This window comes from Bufo bufo, chromosome 4, assembly GCF_905171765.1.
Source record: "Bufo bufo chromosome 4, aBufBuf1.1, whole genome shotgun sequence".
Classification (NCBI taxonomy): Eukaryota; Metazoa; Chordata; class Amphibia; order Anura; family Bufonidae; genus Bufo; species Bufo bufo.
The window spans coordinates 163228714-163254218 of record NC_053392.1 but is presented as its reverse complement, the minus strand read 5'-3'; the positions used below and the strand labels follow the sequence as shown (position 1 = coordinate 163254218).

General features: G+C 38.7%; 1 protein-coding gene across 1 annotated transcript in view; it reads right to left on the bottom strand.

Annotated features, from left to right (window-relative positions):
• LOC120999071 (guanylate cyclase soluble subunit beta-2-like) overlaps nt 1–25505 on the bottom strand; it is a 55196-nt gene that overhangs the window by 12637 nt on the left and 17054 nt on the right. The window contains exons 5-13 of the mRNA XM_040429948.1: nt 23296–23395; nt 21710–21891; nt 19864–19990; nt 18604–18707; nt 11721–11937; nt 9519–9839; nt 9020–9168; nt 1924–2070; nt 627–781 (exon numbers count right to left, since the gene is read on the bottom strand). Coding sequence (XP_040285882.1) covers nt 627–781; nt 1924–2070; nt 9020–9168; nt 9519–9839; nt 11721–11937; nt 18604–18707; nt 19864–19990; nt 21710–21891; nt 23296–23395 — 1502 coding nt within the window. The remainder of the gene's footprint in view (nt 1–626; nt 782–1923; nt 2071–9019; nt 9169–9518; nt 9840–11720; nt 11938–18603; nt 18708–19863; nt 19991–21709; nt 21892–23295; nt 23396–25505) is intronic.

Genomic DNA, 25505 nt, shown 5'->3' with positions numbered 1-25505 from the left:
ACACAAAATCCCACAGCCTGTAACACACTACAGGATCTACTCCAGTAATCAAAAAAGAAAGTTTATCCAGCTCACTATAAGCGTTCGGTGCACGGAGAGGACTGGACCTGTCCTTTGTACAATCAGAAAAATAAAGGAATATTCTCCAGCATCAATCAGTATTGGTCGTCTTTATTGTAGATTGGCATAACAGTACATACTTCAATCTTCACCACCCTCCACCACAGGTTAACATGTTTCAAACTTGGAAGTTCTTAATCATAACCTAGGTCAGTTTGAAACATGTTAACCTGTGGTGGAGGGTGGTGAAGATTGAAGCATGTACTGTTATGCCGATCTACAATAAAGACGACCAATACTGACGGATGCTGGAGAATATTCTTTTATTTTTCAGGATCTACTCCAGCCTTATGGTCGTAGATGTCCCATACTATTTATCATTTCTTCCTTCCTCCTCATTTTACATAATATTAAAAGACAGTTTGAAGATGCTGGGGATTTTGTATTATCACCGTTCTTCTAATGAATGTATTAATCTGTATACAATGACAAGTTATCCTTCCTGAGAATTAGATGATGTTATCTAATGAATATACAGTATTCAAGCGCAAGAGAATGAAGTTTACCTGTAGGCATCTGGGCTTAGGTGAATTTTATTAGGAACACCATGACTTTCCATCCTAGAAGCTGTGTTCACAGTATCTCCAAACAAACAATAGCGAGGCATTTTCTCTCCTACAACTCCAGCTAACACTGGGCCAGTATGTAACCCTACTCGGATCTATAGGGTAAATGGAACACATTAATGTCTTTAAAGAGAAATTATTCCAGATCATCACTTCCATTTCATAGCCTTGGCTTCTATTGGTTAGGGATAACTTGCCTTCAACTGCTGTATTCAAGATGGAAATTATATTGAAAAGCAGAAACAAAGATGGGTTACTTCGAGGAGAGAATTCAAAGATTTGAGAAAATGGGTTTCTACTTGAACCTACAGTAGCATATATATAATCAGACACAACCGGTTGCCCGCCAATTTCCCTCCATGAATGCTGGCTTTCTGCCAGAAAATACTGCTGCATGCAGTGTTTTTTTCCAACAGAAAGCCAGCATTCTTGCTGGACACCCAACAGATCCCAGATAATTCGTCTGCCATGAGAAAAGATTAGCATTCTTTTCTGTTTTGGAAGAAAAGCGAATTTGAATATCTTTCCCAGAAAGCCAAAGGTATGCAAATTAGCTTGCGTGTCAAAAAAGAAAAGAAGGGATATCCTATCTAATGCCATAAAAATTAAGATATGCGAAGTCGCAAAATATTCTTCCTAGAAACCAAGAGTAGTGTCGCCTGGCATACAATACTCATGCATATTTTTGAGTCTCCCTAACGATAAAGAGTATCCTGAAGACTAGTACCCCAGTACCCCAGAAGGCCAGTCAATCAAATAAGGCAAATTTCTCTTGAGACATTCTGGTTCTCTTGTCCTTCTAGACAGACTAGGTTGAAGGCCTGAGGAAGTGCGTCGGTGCCTGTGTGGCGCTCTGCACCCCTGCTACCATTGCATAATCTTTTGGATGAAAATAAAGACCATTTGGACGACTATGGTGAGTGCCATCATCATTACATCATGCTGGACTCTCTCCTCGTGACCAAATTCTTCAAGACATTCAGTGAATCTACAATGAAACGAATCTTGAAAGGTTCACTCATCTCTAGTTACTACACATAGCCATGTCTGCTGCTAAATGATGCAGGAGCAGACAAATGAATTTGTGTCAGTATTATCTGGGAATAGTGTGATAGTAATCTGTTCTTTTGGAAACAGATGAGTAAGCAGCAATCAGCTGAGCATCTGTTTATAGTATCCTGTATTCCATAAAATTGACTTTTTCTGCTTCTGATAAAGTTCTAGCATGAAAACTTACCTGAATAGGATTTGCTGTGACTGGATTCTTCACTTCATTCGCCATAAGTATCATTCCCAAAGCAAAGTTGGCAACTCTTTCTGCATGTGTAGAAACAGGAACAGGTACTCCACCCACAACCATGTATGCATCGCCTATAGTCTCAACCTTTAACATGAAGGGAATTACAAAACACAGAATTTATTTAAAACTTACAAAGGGAAAGTAACCGAGGGAGAAGTAAAACTATGATAAACATAAGCATGGTGCACTGTCACCTGCTGCTCTGGGTTCAAATCCAATCAAGGGCAGCATCTGCATTGTTTTATTCCCACACTCCAAACAACACATTGATAGGACACTTGGCCCTTTTTTCTGTGTCTCAGACAAGAATATAACTTATAAGTTGGGAGCCCCATCTCTGTGTATCACTGGAGAACATGTTTGCTCTATTTAAGCAACATGAATTTACAAACAGGCACATTGTATATTGTGTATGTCCCCTGTGTACAGCCAAAACAGCTGTGACCTGTCATCTGGCATCAAGACATTAACAGCAGATCCTTTAAATTCTGAAAGTTACAAAGTGGGGCCTCCATGTATGGGACTTGCTTTCCAGAACATCAAGTCAACACTTGAACCTACTTTCATGTTCTTCAGTCTATTCCTATATAACTACTGCCATTAGGGAACACTATGCCATCCACATAAATGCTATTAACCTGGCTTTACATCTTCCAATAGTACACCCCTGTGCCATCTCTTCCCCAGCTAAGCGACATATATGCATCCAGCCATCCATCCACATGATGTAAAGGAAAGAAAACATGATCTGACCAGTCTACCTTCATCTATTGCTCTATGGTCCAGTGTTGATGCTCACATGCCCATTGTAGGTGCTTTTGGCAGTGAACAAGGGACATCTTATATTCTCTTACTGGGCTACGGCTACACAGTCCCTTGGCCAACAAACTGCAGTGTAATGTTTTCTGACACCTTTCTATCATTTCAAGCTTGACCTTTTTAAACTTCTTTGAGATCAGATGGGCTAGCCTTTATTTTGTCAACACATCAGTAAGCCTTGGACACCCATGATCCTGTTGGCTCACCAGTTGTTTTGTCTGGATACATATTAACCACCTGCCATCTGGGCCATTTGCCCCCTTCCTGACCAGGCCAAATTTTGCAAAACTGACATATCTCACTTTATGTGGTAATAACTTTGGAACGCCTTTATTTATCCAAGTCATTCAGAGATTGTTTTCTCGTGACACATTGTACTTCATGATAGTCATAAATTTGAGTCAAAATATTTCACCTTTATTTATGAAAAAATCCCAAATTTACCCAAAAAATTTGAAAAATTCGCAATTTCTAAATTTCAATTTCTCTGCTTTTAAAACAGAAAGTGATACCTCATAAAATATTTATTATTTAACATTCCCCATATGTCTACTTTATGTTGGCATCATTTTGGAAATGTCATTTTATTTTTTTAGGACTTTAGAAGGCTTAGAAGTTTAGAAGGAATTCTTCAAATTTTTAAGAAAATTGCCAAAACCCACTTTTTAACCCCTTAAGGACCGGGCTCATTTTCACCTTAAGGACCAGGCCATTTTTTGCAAATCTGACCAGTGTCACTTTAAGTGCTCATAACTTTAAAACGCTTTGACTTATCCAGGCCATTCTGAGATTGTTTTTTCGTCACATATTGTACTTCATGACACTGGTAAAATGAAGTCAAAAAAATTATTTTTTTTGCACAAAAAAATACCTAATTTACCAAAAATTTGGAAAAATTAGCAAATTTCAAAGTTTCAGTTTCTCTACTTCTGTAATACATAGTAATACCCCAAAAAATTGTGATGACTTTACATTCCCCATATGTCTACTTCATGTTTGAATTGTTTTGGGAATGATATTTTATTTTTTGGGGATGTTATAAGGCTTAGAAGTTTAGAAGCAAATCTTGAAATTTTTCAGAAATTTACAAAAACTCATTTTTAGCGACCAGTTCAGGTCTGAAGTCACTTTGCGAGGCTTACATAATAGAAACCACCCAAAAATGACCCCATCTAAGAAACTACACCCCTCAAGGTATTCAAAACTGATTTTGCATACATTGTTAACCCTTTAGGTGTTGCACAAGAGTTATTGGCAAATGGGGAGGAAATTTGAGAATTTCATATTTTTGTCAAATTTTTCATTTTAACCCATTTTTTCCACTAACAAACCAAGGGTTAACAGCCAAACAAGACTGTATCTTTATTGCCCTGACTCTGCCGTTTACAGAAACACCCAATATGTGGCCGTAAACTACTGTACGGCCACACAGCGGGGCGTAGAGGGAAAGGTGCGCCGTTTGGTTTTTGGAAGGCTGATTTTTATGGACTGGTTTTTTGACACCATGTCCCATTTGAAGCCCCCTGATGCACCCCTAGAGGAGAAACTCCCTAAAAGTGACCCCATCTAAGAAACTACACCCCTCAAGGTATTCAAAACTGATTTTACATACGTCGTTAACCCTTTAGGTGTTGCACAAGAGTTATTGGCAAATGGGGATGAAATTTGAGAATTTCATTTTTTTGCCTAATTTTCAATTTTAACCCATTTTTTCCACTAACAAAGCAAGGGTTAACAGCCAAACAAGATTGTATCTTTATTGCCCTGACTCTGCCGTTTATAGAAACACCCTATATGTGGCCATAAACTACTGTACGGGCACACAGTAGGGCGTAGAGTGAAAGGTGCGCGGTTTGGTTTTTGGAAGCCAGATTTTGCTGGACTGGTTTTTTGACACCATGTCCCATTTGAAGCCCCCCTGATGCACCCCTAGATTAGAAATTCCATAAAAGTGACCCCATCTAAGAAACTACACCCCTCAAGCTATTCAAAACTGATTTTACAAACTTTGTTAACCCTTAGGTGTTGCACAAGATTTAATGGAAAATAGAGACACAATTTCAAAATTTCACATTTTTGGCAGATTTTCCATTTTAATATTTTTTTTCTAGTTACAAAGCAAGGGTTAACAGCCAAACAAAACTCAATATTTATGGCCCTTATTCTGTAGTTTACAGAAACACCCCATATGTGGTCGTAAACCACTGTACGGGCACACGGCAGGGCGCAGAAGGAAAGGAATTCCATACGGTTTTTTGGAAGGCAGGTTTTGCTGGACTGTTTTTTTTGACACCATGTCCCATTTGAAGCCCCCCTGATGCACCCCTAGAGTAAAAACTCCAAAAAAGTGACTCCATTTTAGAAACTACGGGATAGGGTGGCAGTTTTGTTGGTACTAGTTTAGGGTACATATGATTTTTGGTTGCTCTATATTACACTTTTTGTGCAGCAAGGTAACAAGAAATAGCTTTTTTGGCACGTTTTTTTTTTTTTTTGTTATTTACAACATTCATCTGACAGGTTAGATCATGTGGTATTTTTATAGAGCAGGTTGTCGCGGACGCGGCGATACCTAATATGTATACATTTTTTTTTATTTATGTAAGTTTTATACAATAACTTCATTTTTAAAACCAAAAAAATGTTTTAGTGTCTCATATCTAAGAGCCATAGTTTTTTTCAGTTTTTGGGCGATTATCTTGAGTAGGGTCTCATTTTTTGCGGGATGAGATGACGGTTTGATTGGCACTATTTTGGGGTGCATATGACTTTTTGATCGCTTGCTATTACACTTTTTGTGACGTAAGATGGCAAAAAATGGCTTTTTTTACACTGTTTTTATTTTTATTTTTTTACGGTGGTCATCTGAGGGGTTAGGTCATGTGATATTTTTATAGAGCCGGTCGATACGGACGCGGCGATACCTAATATGTATACTTTTGTTTTATTTATGTAAGTTTTACAGAATGAGTTCATTTTAAAAAAAAAAAAAATCATGTTTTAGTGTCTCCATAGTCTAAGAGCCATAGTTTTTTCAGCTTTTGGGCGATTATCTTGAGTAGGGTCTCATTTTTTGCGGGATGAGATGACGGTTTGATTGGTACTATTTTGGCGTACATGCGACTTTTTTGATCACTTTTATTACCTTTTTTGGGAAGTAAGGTGGGCAAAATTTCAATTTTCTCATAGTTTTTATTTTTTTATTTTTATGGCGTTCACCGTGCGGGGAAAGTAACATGACCATTTTATAGATCAGGTCGTTACGGACGCGGCGATACCTAATATGTGTAGTTTATTTTATTTTTTTAATTTTTATTCAGTGATAAATGTTTTTTTTTTTTTATCTTAACTTTTTTCACTTTTTTTTACATTTTTGTGACCCAGACCCACTTGGTTCTTGAAGATCCAGTGGGTCTGGTGTCTGTATAATACAGTACAGAACAATATATATTGTTCTGTACTGTATTTTACTTACACTGAACAGATCTGTGCTTTTAGCATAGATCTGTTCAGCACCATGGACAGCAGGACGCCTGAGCAGGCGTCCTGTTGCCATGGGAACCCTCCCCGTCTGCTCAGAACTTCGCAGACGGGGAAGGGTAAGCACAGGGCTGAGGGGGGCTCTCTCCCTCTCCATCGGGGGGCTGCAAAGCCACAGCAGCCCCCCGATGGAGAGGGAGGGAGCTCCCTGACCGATGACAGTTAACTTTTTCCATACAGCGGTCCGTACGGACCGCGGTATGGAAAGGGTTAAACGGCTGACATCTTCACAGATGTCAGCCGTTTATACCAGGGTGCCAGCAATGTGCTGGCACCCTGGTATACCCACTAGAAGCCAACGATCGTTCATGGGGAGGCGGGCGGGGGATCGCGATCCCGCCTGCCGCACCGCCCGCTTTCCGCAACGCCCCCACCGCCTGCGACACCCCCCCCCGCACCACCCTCCGGCATAAAATCGTGCAGGGGTGCATGAAAAATATTTATTTTAGCCACTCTAAAGTTTCTGATCCCCGCGGTCAGGGACCGCGGCGATCAGAAACTGCAAAAAGCGCAGCAAACCGCAGGTCTGAATTGACCTGCGGTTTGCTGCGATCGCCGATACGGGGGGTCAAATGACCCCCCCCTGCATTGTTACGGGATGCCGGCTGAATGATTTCAGCCGAAATCCCGTTCCAATTAACCCCTGGGGCGCCGGAATACAGATTTTAAGTCAGGACGTACCGGTACGTCCTGGGTCCTTAAGGACTCGGGAAATAGGGCGTACCGGTACGTCCTAGGTCCTTAAGGGGTTAAGGACCAGTTCAGGTCTGAAGTCACTTTGTGGGGCCTACATAGTGGATACCCCCATAAATGACCCCATTGTAGAAACTACACCCCTCAAGGTATTCAAAACCGATTTTACAAACTTTGTTAACCCTTTAGGCGTTCCACAAGAATTAAAGGAAAATGGAGATCCAATTTTTAAATTTCACTTTTTTGGCAGATTTTCCATTTTAATCAATTTTTTTCTTTAACACATCGATGGTTAACAGCCAAACAAAACTCAATATTTATTACCCAGATTCTGCGGTTTACAGAAACACCCCACATGTGATCATAAACTGCTGTATGGGCACACGGCAGGGCGCAGAAGAAAAGGAACTCCCATTTGAAGCCCCCTGATGCACCCTTAAAGTAGAAACTCCCAAGAAGTGACCCCATTTTGGAAACTAGGGGATAAGGTGCCAGTTTTATTAGTACTATTTTTGGGTACATATGATTTTTTGATCATTCATTATAACACTTTATGGGGCAAGGTGACCAAAAAATTTGTTGTTTTAGCACAGTTTCTATTTATTTATTTTTACAGCGTTCACCTGAGGGGTTCAGATTGTTACGGACGTGGCGATACCTAATATGTATACTTTTTCTCATTTATTAAAGTTTTACACAATAATAGCATTTTTGAAACAAAAAAAATATGTTTTAATGTGTCCATGTTCTGAGAGCTATAGTTTTTTTATTTTTTGAGATATTTTCTTATAATGGGGCTCATTTTTTGCGGGATGAGGTGACGGTTTTATTTGTACCATTTTGTGGGACATACGCATTTTTGATCACTTGGTGTTGCACCTTTTGTGATGCAAGGTGACAAAAATTGCTTGTTTTGACACCGTTTTTTTTTTTTTTTTACGGTGTTCACCCGAGGGGTTAGGTCATGTGATATTTTTATAGAGCTGGTTTTTACGGACGCGGCAATACCTAATATGTATACTTTTTTTTATTTGTTTCACTTTAACACAATAATAGCATTTTTGAAACCAAAAAAATGATGTTTTAGTGTCTCCATGTTCTAAGAGCTATAGTTTTTTTATTTTTTGAGAGATTTTCTTATGTAGGGGCTCATTTTTTGCGGGATGAGGTGACGGTTTTATTGGTACTATTTTGTGGGACATATGTGTTTTTGATCACTTGGTGTTGCACCTTTTGTGATGCAAGGTGACAAAAATTGCTATTTTGACAGTTTTTTTTATTTATTTTTTTACAGTGTTCACCCGAGGGGTTAGGTTATGTGATATTTTTATAGAGCTGGTTTTTACGGACGTGGCAATACCTAATATGTTTATTTTTTTTTTCATTTTTTCTATTTTTAACTTTTTTGTGAAACTTTTTTTTATTTTTTTATTTTTTTATTTTCAACCTTTTATTTTTATTTTTTTTATTTTACACTTTTCGTCCCCCATAAGGTCATACAAGACCTCTGGGGGACATTTACTTCACTTTTACTTTTTTTACACTGTTGATTTCTCCTGTAACTGGGGCTGACATAGTAGCCCCAGTTACAGGACAAATACACCCCTAGAGAGGCTGTACAGCAGCAATCCAGCGCTGTACAGCCTCAGAGCAGGGCTGATCGAGGTCTCTGAGACACCTGGGCACTGTCCCTGCCTTGTCTTAGGGTTGCCCTGCTGTCACTGACAGCGGGCAACCCGATCAGCAGCTGCACGATTAGCGTGCAGCTGCTATTTCTGAAAGGACGTTTTAAAACGTGCTTTCAGAAATAGAGGTCCACCCATAGGACGTTTATATCCTATGGGCGGACGTAAAGCGGTTAAGTATTATACTTAATACCATTACTTGATTGAGACTGCACTTTAAATGCAGACTGCCTATTTGGATACAATTTAACATTCAAGCTTGCTAAATATCATGCATATTTAATTGAAACAACTACCTTATAGACATCATGCACGGTGGTTAATCTGTCAAATCGGAGATACATAGAATTCAACATGGTCACGATCTGAATAGGTTCACATTGAGCACAAATGTTGGTGAATGTGACCACATCACTAAATAGTATTGTACATTCTTGGAATTCACCTGAAAAACAGAAAGTTGGAAGCTGATATTACATGGGAAGGTCTACACATGAATCCTCTCTGTATGACTATATTAAATACTACAAACATAATTAGTTTCCAGCACTTCCCCTGGTATTATGTAACCACCATATCACATAACTATGGCTTCCAACACCTACTAACAGCTAGGTCAGAATGGCCTAGATGGTGGACAATTTGCCTGAGACATAACTGCATGCTGAGTTTTGTAGCAATGCAAAATCTGGTGCTTTTAATTTTTTTTTATATTAATGAGTCTAGATGATAGATAGATAGATATATTTTTTATACACCTATAAATAAAATATGCACTATTATATAGAAACTCACCTGCTTCTACCTGCTTGCCTTCCTTCAGCTGGTTGGCCACATGTTTTGGGAGCATGGCATACAATAAAGCTTCTGTCTTTTTTTTCTCTTCTTCTAAATGTTTTGACAATATTCTCAGTTCTTCCTTTTTCCTCTCAAGCTGGTTAGATAGTTCCATCTCTGCTAATCTTTGCTGGTTCAAAAGAATAAGGTCCCGTGTGACATCATGCGGCGCTATGTCAGAAATGTGCATCTGTCTCTCTTCCAACTCATGCAAGTTGCGCAACAGAGGAGAGCACAAATATAACATGCATTCAAAAGATTCCATCCATATCATCTGACCTAAAGGCAAAACATAATTCTCTGCTGCATCATACTGTATATATTGACCACTTCCATAATGATTATGCAGATAACTCACATAGTCCTCTCTGTCCCCTATCCCGCACTGACCTCTATGATCGGTGCAAGATAGGAGCAGGTAGTTGATCAAGTTCACCATGACACTTACAACATTTATCTTTATGTCAAAGGCTACAAGGACAGTGCTGGAGCCTGAAGAGGTAAGAAACCACCGGCATTCCATGTGTTACACAATTAACCGTAGAGAGGCAGTAAAGTTAATTGTTTACCCCCTTATCACTAGTGCTATGTAATTTACCTATTCACTACCACAAACCACCAGGCTTATTATCATTAACCCCTCCAATATTCTAGATCACCAAAATGATTAACATTTATACAGTACTTTTACTACACTACCTTTACACCCTCATTAATCTAGACCACCAAGGGTTTCACTATTAACTCTTTCACCACCCTAGACCACCAGGGAAGAGATATATTGACAATTAAACCAGCCTAGACCATTTGAAATACTACAAAGAAACATATTATAACTCATGTAGAATGTGATGTGAACTACCCACCAAGGATAAATATATTAACTGCTTAGTAAACCTGGACTAGCAGGGATATCATAATTAACATATATGCCACTCTAGACAGCCTGGAAAATTAATGTCACACTCTAGTGTGGGAGGGAAACCCCCACACCAAACATAGGAGGAAGATGGACACCTCCTAGTGAAAACCCTCATCAAAGCCCTGACTGACTACCAGTATGAACAGACCCCAGAGGTAGGTGAGCTCATACACAGGAATACCTAAAGTCCTATCTAACCCTGTTCCTCCAAAAGTAAGGATGAACGGGATCTCCCTAATGCCTACTACAAAACAACAAAGAAATGCAACACACTGAAAAGCCAAAATACAAAGGGAAAGGTAACACTTAACTTCCAAGAAGCTATGGCAGCAGCAGGAACTCAGCTGAGATCCAAACACCAGCTATCCACAGGTCCAACTGAAGCTATAAACTGCACAGCATTGTGGGAGAGACAACTATAAATAGGGAAAGTTAAATGACCACAATAGCAACACCTGGAGGTTAAGGGTGTGGCCAGTGCCAGAAACAACACAGACGCCTATTGATCCACAAGGTAAACATGTCAAACCAAACCACGTGTTGCCAGTCTCAAAGATCTCCTGCCACTCTGTGACAATTAACTAAGCAATTTTAGAGTTCATTCATGTACCGTGGTGGCACAGTGTACTATAAAAACAACTTATTTGTCAAATTTCTTAAGAAATTCAACTTGTTCCCAATAGCCAAATAGCAGTCTAACATCCAATTTCTGTTTCAAGTGTATGATATGACCTGTAAACACGCATCCTCTGACCACATTTATTAAAATGCTAATTATTATTGAATAATTATATTATCTAAGGAATTTTATTTTTATTTTTATTTTTTTTATGTATTACCTATCCAAGAGATAGCACAGGATAGATGATAAATGTATGATTGGAGGCATTAATGGTTGTATGTACCCTTTGCCCTCGATCATCATATGGCCACAGTGAGGAGGTCTGTTGGGTTTCCGTCAGGGAGTATGTCATTTTACTCGACAAAATATTGTAGCATGTTACACTATTTTGTCCAACATTTTTTATGGTCACAATAAACAATGGTCACAATAAACTACTGTCTAAACAAGTTAGGTTCTAAGTGTTAAAAAAAAAAACTTAAGTAAATACTTTTATTACTTGCATCATCTTCCCTTTTGTAATTAATATAAATTACATGCATTTTCTCGTGCATACTTTTTAATAAATGACAATACGTGTAGATATTTGGAATTAACAAGTTGAAAAAGAACGTACCTCTTAATTCCAGCATTGGACGCTCCTTCCAAGATTCAGGCATCATTTCTCTCTTTGTCCTAAATACAAACTGACTATTAATGAACTTTCTGACATTAGAAATAGTCAGGGTAACTTCTGGGTGCACTGTGCTGAAATACTGATCTAGACGAATCCCCATAGTCTGCAGACCAGGAACAATCCTTTGTATGCTCACACCAGCCTGCTTCACCCTCAGCTGAAAATGTGAATAAATAGTCATAATGTAGCATAATGCAACCACATATCATCATATATGTCTAGTACATTGCTCCTTTCAACATGAAATGTCACTCACATTACATATGTTATATAATTATTGGTCATTATGAGCACATTTTAATGTTTTGTTACTCCATCTTTTGCCCGTCCTCATACATTATGTCTATTATGTTACTGTGGGTTGAGAGGCGGAGGTCTGACATAGTCCCTATTTGAATTCTTTTTACTTCTGTAATACTCACTTAAACATCTGGTAGTAAAGTAGAAAAAATGATGAAATACAAATATGCTGCAGGTACACACTCAGAGCCGATACCTTGAAAAGCAAGTGCAGTCAACATACTAGATCTAGGGCAGCCTAGGATGGAGTCATGTCCATTCTATTATTTACTCACTGGCACAAACTTATTGAGCTGTTTGGCTACTATATGCCATCAAAGAACACAGTAGACTCATATGTCTGTTGTATCCATGAGGTAAGAGCTCCCCCTCAGCTTGGGGACATGTCACTTCTGAGTCCAGTCATTGGCGACAGCAGTGCACATGACCCCTGTCCATACCCCAGCAGAAGTAGAAAAGCTGGAGACAAGAAGATCATTGAATGGAGCCAGGTCGCAGGACCAGAGCATTGGGGAGCAGGTAAGTATGATTATTTTATTAAGTACCACGTGCTAGGAGGAGACCTAATCCTTTAGAGCCTTTGCTGAGGAGAAGGGATATTTCCAGATTCCCGCCTATAATGCACACATTAGGCCTGTTTCACACAAGTATATTGATAGTGATGGGTTGTCTTCTAGGCAGCAAACTGAACATCACAAGACAATCACTTGGAAAAATGTATGCAATGCAGATCAAATACTGATGACATAACGAGGCAAAACAGATCACGTACTGATGATGCAATGTAATGATGCAATACAGATGAAATATTGATCACCTACTGAATGCATCCATAATGTAACCACTCTACATATACTCCAATGAGTGCTTTCCAACAGCAAAATAGGTGAAGTAGATCCATCAAATGGTTGGGTTTAATGAGAGATAATAATCCTAATTTATATGTGCTCATATATTTTGATTGTATATTTTTGTAATTAAAAAAGAAGCCTCATTTCTAAAATACACATTTATACTTATACATATTTTATACATCTGTGTGAATAGTCCTTTAGAGTAACTTTAGCTAAATATTAGGGCTCCTTAATATGTTTTTTTTATTCTCCATGTTTGATTCCGTATTGTAACCATTTTTGTTATAAATTTTCGGTTTTTCATCCATATTTGTTCCTTTTTTATTTTAGAAAACATTAGCAATTTCTTTTCTTTTGTAATGTTGCTGAAATGCAGATGTAAAAAAACTGAACAAATAAGCACATGGGAACTATGCTAATCTGGATCATACATTTTTCTTACAACATGGGACTACAAAGACAGATGTCTGACCAATCAGACCAATCTCACAGATGATGAAATTGATCTGCGTTGGCCATTCAGACAGAGATGTTTTGTTAGAACTACAGATGAGCGAATTTATTTATATGAAACGATTCATCTCATCAAGCAGAGTTCTACACCTGCGAGCGTGTGTTCCTGAGGCCTCATGCACACGACCGTTTTTGTGGTCCACATCCGAGACGCATTTTTTGCAGCTCGGGTGCGGACCCATTCACTTCAATGGGGCCGCAAAAGATGCGGACAGCACTCCATGTGCTGTCCGCATCCGTTGCTCCGTTCCGTGGACCCGCAAAAAAAATTGAACATGTCCTATTCTTGTCCGTTTTGCGGACAAGAATAGGCATTTCTACAATGGGCCGCCCGTTCCGTTCCGCAAATTGCGGAAGACACACGGGCGGCTTCAGTTCTTTGCGGATCCGCAAAAAAACAGCATGGTCCTGTGCATGAGGCCTGAAGCTGTGAACACCCCACTTGACTGACAGGGGCAGACATCTTGGCCAGCCCTGACAATCTCACGCCTGTTAATCAATAGTGATGAGCGGCAGTAGTCATATCCGAATTCGCGATATTTCGCGAATATTTTGTAGAATATTCGGCGAATATTCACAAATTCGAATATTCGTTATATGCTGCTATTTTTTTTACTCAAAAAATCGAGAAGGTAATGATCGCGTAATATGCAAATTTTCATATTGCGAATTTTTCATTTGCCGAGCAAAAACATGATTCCTCCCTGCTTCTTGCTTGTGGGCCAATGAGTCATAGCACTATATCGAATATATTTGTTTTTTCGAATATTCGTAATATTCTAAAACAAGAATATATAGCAATATAGCGAATATTCGAAAAAAAAAACTAATATAGAGCAATTTAGCTAATATAGTGCTATAATATTTTTTATATTCAGATTAGAAAAAATTACAACTATTAGACAAAGAAGATTATAGCACTATATTAGCTAAATTGCTCTACATTCGTTTTTTTTTCGAATATTCGCTATATTGCTATATATTCTTGTTTTAGAATATTACGAATATTCGAAAAAAACTAATATATTCGATATAGTGCTATATTAGTTTTTTGAATATTCATCATTTTTCCCATTTAAAGTCATGATTCCTCCCTGCTTCTTGCTTGTGGGCCAATGAGTCATTGGCCCACAAGCAAGAAGCAGGGAGGAATCATGTTTTTATTCGGCAATTGAAAAATTTGCGATAAAAATTTGCATTGCAATAAAAAAATCTTGAATATTCGAAATTACAAATATATATCACTATATTCTAAATATTCGCAAATTTTCGAATTACCTATATTCGCGATAAAAATTCGAAATTCGAATATTCGTGATCAACACTATTAATCAAGCAGCAGGGGGAGTATCCGCAGCTTTGAGGACACCACTTGCAGGTATAGAACTTTGTTTGATGGGACATATTGATTTGTGTAAATTAATATGCTTATCTCTAGTTAGAATTAATGTAATCTTTCTCGTCTGTTAAAACATCCTAAACTAAAAACTTTCTATGAATTATAATGTCAATTTTAAAATAAGTGCTTTTTTTAACAAATAAAAACACATAAAAGATGTCTGTCTGACACCGTGTTTCAGGATAAGAACCCCTTCCTAAGAATATGGAAAAAATAAATGTGGGCACTATGGCTAGCATTATGGAACATTTTGGCTGTGACCTTTATGGTTGTGTCCACCTTGGCTGGTGTTAAATAGACATTATGGCGGATGCACCAAGGTTGGCCAACAGCTATTCCTTCCAACCACCCAATACACATGCACACTTATCTTCACCAAGGGTTCATGTGTTCTAAGTAGGGAGAGGGGAGTAAGCCACTGTCAGACACCCCTTGTGTATAATAGTTTTGGTTGTTTACAAGACTGCAAAACTGGACTTGACCTATAGCAGTTGCTTTCCAAAGTACTAAGAGTATCTATTGGTACTCAGATACCCAAAGGACTTCCAGTAAGATTGAATTGCACAAAAAACACACAGTTGTAAGACACATATAAGAAGCACGAATGAGAATAATGTATTGAAATAAACTCACCGACGACAGAAACCAAATTATTGATGGAAGAGATGAGAGTCCGGAGTGGAGTGGAAGGAAGATGGTATGGCAATCAGTTTGAGAGCTGATGAATGACGTGAAGAGAATTAAACTATAATGAACTGAATCTGCTCTGAATACAACCCAGCAATTCAAATCGATTTAGCAACAGACAAACTTAAACGCACATCAATGAAAGACAGTAGGACTACAGATCCCAGGTAGAGATGAGCGAATATGAGTCTAAACAAACTGGATTTGTCATGAATACAAATATTCTTCTACCAAATGAATCTGAAGTTTTGGCGATTTGTTTCTGCCGAATTGCGCCAAACTGCCCTCACCATTTTACTTTTACAGGGAAACAGGGAAGTGAGGATGAAGAAGGAGGATCACGTGACTTTGGGAGGGGCCCTAGCTGGTTAAGCAGTGTGCTATGCGTGAAGCACAAACGCCATAGTGAGCTCAACCAGTGATGTGAGAGGAAGTGTCTGCCATTTCCCTGACAAACGCCAATTACAGACACAAGCCAGCCATATTACAGTCTTGACAGTGAGACGTGAAAATAAAGAAGATATATTAGATATTTTGAATTAATAGGTAGAAAGGTCAGGTTTTATCAGTAGAGAAGGAGAGCATAGGGGCAGTGTACAATGTGTGTTTTTACAGTGAGGTCAGCTGCTGGAAAGCTGTTCCTATAGTGCACTGCAAGCACAAAAATCTGGCAGTCCCAGTTCTTTCGGTGCATGAGCAGTCAGCCTTTTTTCAAAAACTTCAAGCTTCAAGTGTTTTAGGCCTATTGCACACGACCGTATGGCTTTTTCAATGTTTTGCGGTCTGTTTTTTACTGATCCGTTGTTCAGTTTTTTGTTTCCGTTGTGTTTCCGTTTCTGTTCCGTTTTTCCGTATGGCATATACAGTATACAGTAATTACATAGATAAAATTGGGCTGGGCATAACATTTTCAATAGATGGTTCAGCAAAAAACGGAACGGAAACGGAAGACATACGGATGCATTTCTGTATGTGTTCCGTTTTTTTTGCGAACCCATTGACTTGAATGGAGCCACTGAACGTGATTTGCGGGCAATAATAGGACATGTTCTATGTAAAAACGGAACAGAAAAACGGAAATACGGAAACGGAATGCATACGGAGTACATTCCGTTTTTTTGCGGAACCATTGAAATGAATGGTTCCATATACGGACCGTATACGGAACGCAAAAAATGGCCAGTAAACGGGAAAAAAACGGCCATGTGCAGGTGGCCTTATAGGTATATTCCCAGTACCTCCTGAAGCATATATTTTAATGAATACGCTGCGCAATTGTGCTCCTTTCTTTCTAAAAATGAGTTGCCATTTGTTACCATTTATAATTGCACAGTTTAGCACTTTTCAGCGTGTCAATACCAGTGTGTTCATAGAAGGGAACGTTTAATTGTGATTTTGTTAATTACCCAAAAAACTGTTGCAATTTTGTTACTGCTTATAAATGCATAATTGAGTACATTTTAATGCGTCAATATACCAGTGTAAATTCTGTGCATTTTAGTGCATCAATATACTAGTATATATTCTACACATTTTAGTGCATCAGTATACCAGTTCCCTCAGCATATTGAGTTAGAGAATATACCAATGTAAATTCACAACTGAATGAGACATCCACAACTGAATGTGTGGCCATGAGAAAACTATTTGCGACCAGCAATTGTATTGAAGCTGAACTCCAACCTGGCCAAATTGCTGCCAATGCATTTGTTGGCCAGCTGTCCATTAAAATTGTCTTGTTCACCAAATATTGTGCAGTCCCACACCTTCACCCAAATTTATTCTGCTGTATGGCAGTAGTACTTCTGGCCAGCTGTCCATTTTTTTCAAAATCATTGTCTAAAATTGTCTTTTTTTCTAAATGCATGGCCATGAGAAAACGATATTTCTCTGAGCATATGCCTCCAGTCAGGCCACCTCCATACACATTAGATTCATCGAATGTGCATTGCCAACCTTACTGCAGGTGAAACTCGAAAAATTAGAATATCGTGCAAAATTCCATTTATTTCAGTAATGCAAATTAAAAGTAATTGCATTATTGAAGCTTAAAATTAGAATTTTGTGAAAAGGTTCAATATTCTAGGCTCAAAGTGTCACACTCTAGTCAGCTAATTAGTCCATACCCCCTGAGCAAAGGGAACCTGAGATTGTGACTTTGGGGTTTCATAAGCTGTAAGCCATAATCATCCAAATTATAACAAATAAAGGCTTGAAATATCTCATATATTAGTTTCACCTTTTAAGTTGCGTTACTGAAATAAATCATCACCTGTATGTTCTATGCTGAATTGTGCTTATCAAAAAATATAGTACTCTCAGCCCCATATCCTTTGCCAATAGTTCCCAGCACCCTCTGCTTTACATAGTTAGCTTTTTTTTTATTATTAAAAGGGATGAGTGAACTCATGGAAGTTGGGGTCTGCTGGGTTCGGCCGAACTTCAGGTGAAAGTTCCGAACCCGGACCCCATTAAAGTCAATGGGGACCCGAACTTCACTTTATTATTTTCTGTTATAATATGGTTATAACGGAAAATAATATCATTCTTAAGACAGAATGCTAAATAAAATGGCCATTGAGAGGTTAAAAATAATTTTAAAACTCACCTCATCCACTTTATCGCGCAGCCGGTATCCTCTTCTTTCTTCTCTCTGAGGGACCTGCAAAAGGACCTGCGATAACGTCACCGTGCTCACAATGTAGTGAGCGCGGTGACGTCACCACAGGATTTTCTATCTTCATTCAACAGGACCTGAAGTGACTTCACTGTGCTCACTACGTGGTGAGTGCAGTGACATCATCGCAGGTCCTTTTGCAGGTCCTACAGAAAGAAGAAAGAAGAGGATATTGGCTGCGCGATCAAGTAGATGAGGTGAGTAGTTTTTTATTATTTTTAACCCCTCAATGGCCATGTTATAATGGAAAATAATAAAATCACCCGAACACCGAACCCGAACTTCAGTGAAAAAGTGAAGTTCGGGTTCGCTCAACCCTAATTAAGAATACTACTGCAGCAATCGTGAGCAATGTGAAATCATTACATTATTACTTATGATAGAATCTCTTACCTCCTCATCAAACACTATATGAAATGGAAGTCCATTGCAAAATGTTTTAACATCAACCCAGAGAGTCTTTGGATACACAGGCAGAAATCCTCTTAACATTTTGCCTGCAAGGAAACTCATGTTAATTCTATTAGGGTAGTAACTGGAAATATCAGTTCAGTAACATCAGCTAAGATCAGGGTCAATAACAAATTGATAGGCAGCCGCTGAGTCTTTATACTGATGGGGCTGGGGTTGTAATGAAACTAATTCAGTAGATCAGAGATAAAATGATATCTGAGTTTATGGAGCGAAACTATTTAAATGAGCTAAAAAGGGTGAAGGCATTTCATTTGTAGGAGGCATCGTCATTACCTGGAGAAGCATAGATCTGCATTATTTCCTCAAGAATATGAAACACAATACTGGAAGATTTTTTTGTTGTCCTATTATTTTAAAAGAGAAAACATCTGTCTGTCCACCTATATCTGTCTGTCTGTCTATATAAATATCTATCTATCTATCTATCTATCTCTATCTCATTATCTATCTATTTCATATCTATCTATATGAATCTCTATCTGTCTATCTATCTATCTATCTATCTATCCCTCTATCTTCTCATTTGTTCTGTGTCTCATGTTATAAAAATCCTTTTCATGACTACTTCAAGCTATAAAGGGTATTTTTTTAATTTTATAAGCATTTCTTATGCAAGATACATGCTGACTCCAAATACTCAATACTTTACCAATTACCTGTTAACTCTTACAAACCAAGGACATAAGAAGTAACTGTGGGGCACCAAGCAAACCCTGTAATTTTACCCCATTCCACCACCATCCTATTTAGCAGCAGGCCGGTTCATTAACATTATTTGGTTTCCTTTTTGTCCTCTGTAACTTTCTTTTCTTATTGGATTTCCCAGCAATCTGCATTACATTTTCTCTGACACCTTTTATTCTGTCCATGATCCACAGTGATCACAAAGTGAACCTTTCATCTGAGAAAAGGCGGCTGCCTCACCCCCATGGAAGCTGCAATGTCTGTTATCATTATGGATAAACCCATGGTAGCAAAGTTTCACTCAAACAACGCCAATATCTTAACCCAAAAACCAAAGCACCATATCATAATTCACACTATAATACTGTATATACATATCTGTACACACAATATAGATAGTAAAGCACTGTGCACACAAAGGTATGGCATGCTTCACCATAACAGTTCTTTCTTGGAAAGGCTACAAAAAGACTTTGTGAAGCATAAATACTGTACCTCTTCCAAACTGAACAATTCCACGGATAGTCCCCCAGTGGTTCTTCTTCTTAACAGGACAGACAGATACTTGGTTTGCTCTATCTCGCAGTTTATTAACTGCATTTTCAATAGTCTGTGAAGTAATCTAGAGAAAGTGTGTAACCAAGTTAATATTGTGAACAGAACAATACCCAATGATACAATGTTACTAAAATAGTAACTAATCCTGATATCTATGGATAGTAAAATATGTCTATTGTTCATTTACAGTAATTTCCACCTCATTCACAAAACCAAAAATCATCTTGTGATTGGATTACATTGAATGGTCACTAACCTTTCAACTAACTGCATAAATCAAGAGTAAAGGTAATTATGAGAAACATTGTAATAAATCTTGTTAGAGAAAATGCCTCTTTCTCCCTCTAGCAGTTCATCCCTCCTTCCCATTTCCTCTCCATTTCTATGGTCAGTATGTAAGTTGATCCTTCAGTGAGCTGACAGTCTATCTTATCCCTCGTAATGGACTTGGCAGAGAATGTTAGTGTAGTCTCTGATAAGATATAGTACCAAAGTTTCTTATATTCACCCGTAATATTGATTTATGCAAAACTTTCTTGGCAACCATTTATCCCTCATGCCTATTGCAGAGCCTTGTACACAAAATCTGGTGACTGAATTAAGGTGATTGAATTACCCAAATAAATATAAAGGTCGAGTCATTTTTCTACCACTCGGATGAACCAAATACATGTATTTCACATTATTAAACAGGCCCAGTTGACCACTACTTTACCTACAGTACAACTATTAAATATACCAGGACCCAGGTGAAATAAAATCTTCAGGTTCAATATTGTATTACAAACAGTAGAGGTAACGGGAACCTGGCACATTGAAGATGGTGTTTGATCTGCAGGCAGCATGTTGTAGATCAGGAGGAGCTGAGCCGATTGATATATAGTTTTGTAGAAAAAGATTTAATAAAACTTGCAAATTAATCATTTAAATTTCTCCTCATTCTGGACTTTGAAGTCAAGGAGGCGGTCCTATCAGTGATTGACAGCTATCTGTTTATGGGCTGTTATAAAAGAAAGGCTGTCAATCACTGATAGAACCGTCTCCTGGACTTCATAAACCAAAATGAGCAGGAATTTAAATGAATAAGTTTCATTGACGGAATTTTTTCCCATAAAACTATATATCAATCTGCTCAGCTCCTCCTGATCTACAACATGCTGCCTGCAGCTCAAACACCATGTTTAATGTGACAGGTTCCCTTTAAACTTCAGGGTCAATATTTTAATAGTAGAGTGAACTATACTATTTAGTATCTGGATATTGCTGATACATGTTAGTTGTGGTAATGAGTTGATCAGTGAATATAATGTCATTTAGGATGGATCACTTTTTGGTATGTCATATTTAGCATACTGATCCCTTTTGTTATCTTGCAGAGAAATAAGTAATAAAATTCACTTGCATGATGGTGGTGTATTATGGGACAGAAATGTAGGCAGCCTAGAAAAGGACCCAGGTGCAGTTAGCTTTGTTATCTTTTCCTAAGCGTTTGTCATGATCCAATAGATATCGTTCACAGCACAACTGTTCAATACATCTGCTATCTGCAGATCTTCTGTTATTGAAAAACTAACATTCTCAGCAATGACATAAATATAATAGATCCCTTCTGCTGGCATAGTCTCCAGCCAGTGTCAGATTGTACAGTGTGCACATAAAAGAAATTATTGTTTTTCCTCTCAAGGCAACCATAGGATGACATACTGTAAATCCTTCCACTACTCCAACCCAAGTGTATAGGAAATACAAGAATGTCTATGAAGAGTAAAGAATGATGACCAACCTGTTTGTTATTTTGTTGCATTGTCTGTCTATTGGAGCATTTAGGTGGAACTATTGGTCGCTGGGTAACTAGGAAAACAATGTGTTCTTTTTTTCCTGTTCTTTCTTCCTCATCTGATTGACTTATTATCTCCATAGAAATTTCTGTTTTGAAAAAGTCCATTGCTACTGCCCCCATAATACCTAAACGATAGAAAAATAGATGGTCACATATTAGATAAACAATTATTATCAATATCAGGCGGAGTTTATACTTCAGTTATTTGGTCAGTTATTTGTGAAGCCCGTGCTGTGGACCGACCGCGGCCCAGCCGCATGGGGATCACAGACCCATTCACTTGAATGGGTCCGAGATCCTTCCATTCTGCGAAAAGATAGAGCAAGTTCTATCTTTTTGCGGTGCGGAAGCACGAAACAGAACCCCAGAAAGCACTCCGTAGTGCTTCCATAGTGTTCCGTTCTTCCGTTCCGCATCTCTGGATTTGCGGACCCATTGAAATGAATGGGTGCGCATCTGCGATGCGGACTGGCCACGGAAACAGTGCCCGTGTATTGTGGATCCGCAAATGCCGTCCGCAATACGGCAACGTACCTCACACGTTCATGTGAACGAGCCCTTATTGTGAGCCAAAACCAGTAGTGAAGCCTACAGAGAGATCAGGTGTGATGATTTGATTTGCAGCTATTCTATGTTTTTGACCTGCTTTTGGCTCACAGTAACTGATCAACATAACTGAAGTGTGAACTTGGCCTAACCTGTATATTTATACATTGTAAGTCCTCCTGTTTGTTAAGTGCCAGTGAGTATCTGTTCATCCACGTAGTTGTACTGTAGTTATAAGGCAACAACAACATTAGACAATAAATGAAGAACCCAACTGCAAAGATCCCCAAAATGATTCCACTCTCCAAATGTTTTCAAAAATGGGAGACTAAGGCTACGTTCACACCATGTTTGGTGAACGTTTGTCAAAGTTCCCGCGACATTTGCTGAATGTAGCCATATGCCCCAATTCACCTGACAGACCAAAAAAGGCTCCTTCTGGCCTCTGTTGGAGTAGTATGCACATACCACAAACCTTTATTTTTTACTGTATAGGAGAAACTGCAGATTTTGCTTATCTATATGACAGGCCATCAGGAATAAAACAATACCGTGTGACATACAGGTCTGTATTGCATCGTCGCTAATGGCCAGTGTATGTATGGCTTATATGTCATGGAGTACTTCTGACGTATACTGTGCCTCCAAGGTCTGGAGCTTCTTTGTTACTTCTTTTTTGTTTGTTACATGCTTTATTCAAGAAATACAGGAATACGTTTATAAAATTATAGTGCGTCATGAAATGCTTACATCAGAGTTTTGTAGAGAAAGAGCATAAGAAGATCGATTTTCTTAGCTGAGGTATTGATGACAAAAACATATATCGAGGTACAAAGGTAGGATAGCAGTACACATGAAAATCGTGCATAAGGAAAAAGAAGATATTATACGATAATGAAGTATGAACAATGCTCCAAACAATTTTGAAGCTCATTTTCATTGTTACATTTATCCATTAGGAATATAATATGGATTTGTGTTACCTGGGACAATGTGACACAGTCCTCTTCTGTCTGAGTAATAATGCAGATGCATTGAGCCATCATCCTTCATCTCTACCCTGAAAGAAGGGGCATTCATAGCCTGTACAGAACAAAGGCATATGAGTAATTTACTTTATTGACAAAATACTGTTCAAAATTTGCAAAGAAATGTTGCATCACCTCTGAAGATGACCACATGGTCAGTTTTTAGATTGGTTGCAATAGTGAAGGAGCTGGTATCTGTTTCCATGGTGGAAATTGACCAATGGGAAAGTAAAAATCCACAATCAAATTATTTTGCTGTAAATTAATTGCTGAAGTCCAGCAAAACTTGTTATTGCCAAAAATAGTCTAAAACAAAAAAGTATACTCATCTTCCCAGTCTTCCGCTGCTCCCCTGGTCCCGGTATACCAGCCAACGATGTGTCAACACATGGATGCTGAAGCCAATTACAAGGTTCAGATGTTTCGTATCTCAACACATGATTGATAGAGCTGAAAGTATAGGAACCAGCCAGGGGACCAGGAAAACTTTGGCAGAGGAGCAGGAAGTAAGTTTTTTCAGATCAGCTGTTGGAATCTACAGCTGAGAATCTCCAACAAAATCAATACAATCAGGGTTTATTCACACAACCATATTTTTTCTCAGTGTGTTATTCATTTTTAATGGCTAGTACAGTCGTGGCCAAAAGTTTTGAGAATGACACAAACATTACTTTTCACAAAGTTTGCTGCTAAACTGCTTTTAGATCTTTGTTTTAGTTGTTTCTGTGATGTAGTGAAATATAATTACACGCACTTCATACGTTTCAAAGGCTTTAATCGACAATTACATGACATTTATGCAAAGAGTCAGTATTTGCATTGTTGGCCCTTCTTTTTCAGGACCTCTACAATTCGACTGGGCATGCTCTCAATCAACTTCTGGGCCAATTCCTGACTGATAGCAACCCATTCTTTCATAATCACTTCTTGGAGTTTGTCAGAATTAGTGGGTTTTTGTTTGTCCACCCGCCTCTTGAGGATTGACCACAAGTTCTCAATGGGATTAAGATCTGGGGAGTTTCCAGGCCATGGACCCAAAATGTCAACGTTTTGGTCCCCGAGCCACTTAGTTATCACTTTTGCCTTATGGCACGGTGCTCCATCGTGCTGGAAAATGCATTGTTCTTCACCAAACTGTTGTTGGATTGTTGGAAGAAGTTGCTGTTGGAGGGTGTTTTGGTACCATTCTTTATTCATGGCTGTGTTTTTGGATGAGAAGCAACCCCACAAATGAATGGTCTCAGGATGCTTTACTGTTGGCATGACACAGGACTGATGGTAGCGCTCACCTTTTCTTCTCCTGACAAGCCTTTTTCCAGATGTCCCAAACAATCGGAAAATGGCTTCATCGGAGAATATGACTTTGCCCCAGTCCTCAGCAGTCCATTCACCATACTTTCTGCAGAAGATCAATCTGTCCCTGATGTTTTTTTTGGAGAGAAGTGGCTTCTTTGCTGGCCTTCTTGACACCAGGCCATCTTCCAAAAGTCTTCGCCTCACTGTGCGTGCAGATGCGCTCACACCTGCCTGCTGCCATTCCTGAGCAAGCTCTGCACTGGTGGCACTCCAATCCCGCAGCTGAATCCTCTTTAGGAGACGATCCTGGTGCTTGCTAGACTTTCTTGGACGCCCTGAAGCCTTCTTAACAAGAATTGAACCTCTTTCCTTGAAGTTCTTGATGATCCTATAAATTGTTGATTGAGGTGCAATCTTAGTAGCCACAATATCCTTGCCTGTGAAGCCATTTTTATGCAACGCAATGATGGCTGCACGCATTTCTTTGCAGGTCACCATGGTTAACAATGGAAGAACAATGATTTCAAGCATCACCCTCCTTTTAACATGTCAAGTCTGCCATTTTAACCCAATCAGCCTGACATAATGATCTCCAGCCTTGTGCTCGTCAACATTCTCACCTGAGTTAACAAGACGATTACTGAAATGATCTCAGCAGGTCCTTTAATGACAGCAATGAAATGCAGTGGAAAGGTTTTTTTGGGATTAAGTTAATTTTCATGGCAAAGAAGGACTATGCAATTTATCTGATCACTCTTCATATCATTCTGGAGTATATGCTTAAAAACTTACGCAGCAACTTTTCCAATTTCCAATATTTATGTAATTCTCAAAACTTTTGGCCATGACTGTACACTGATTTATACAAG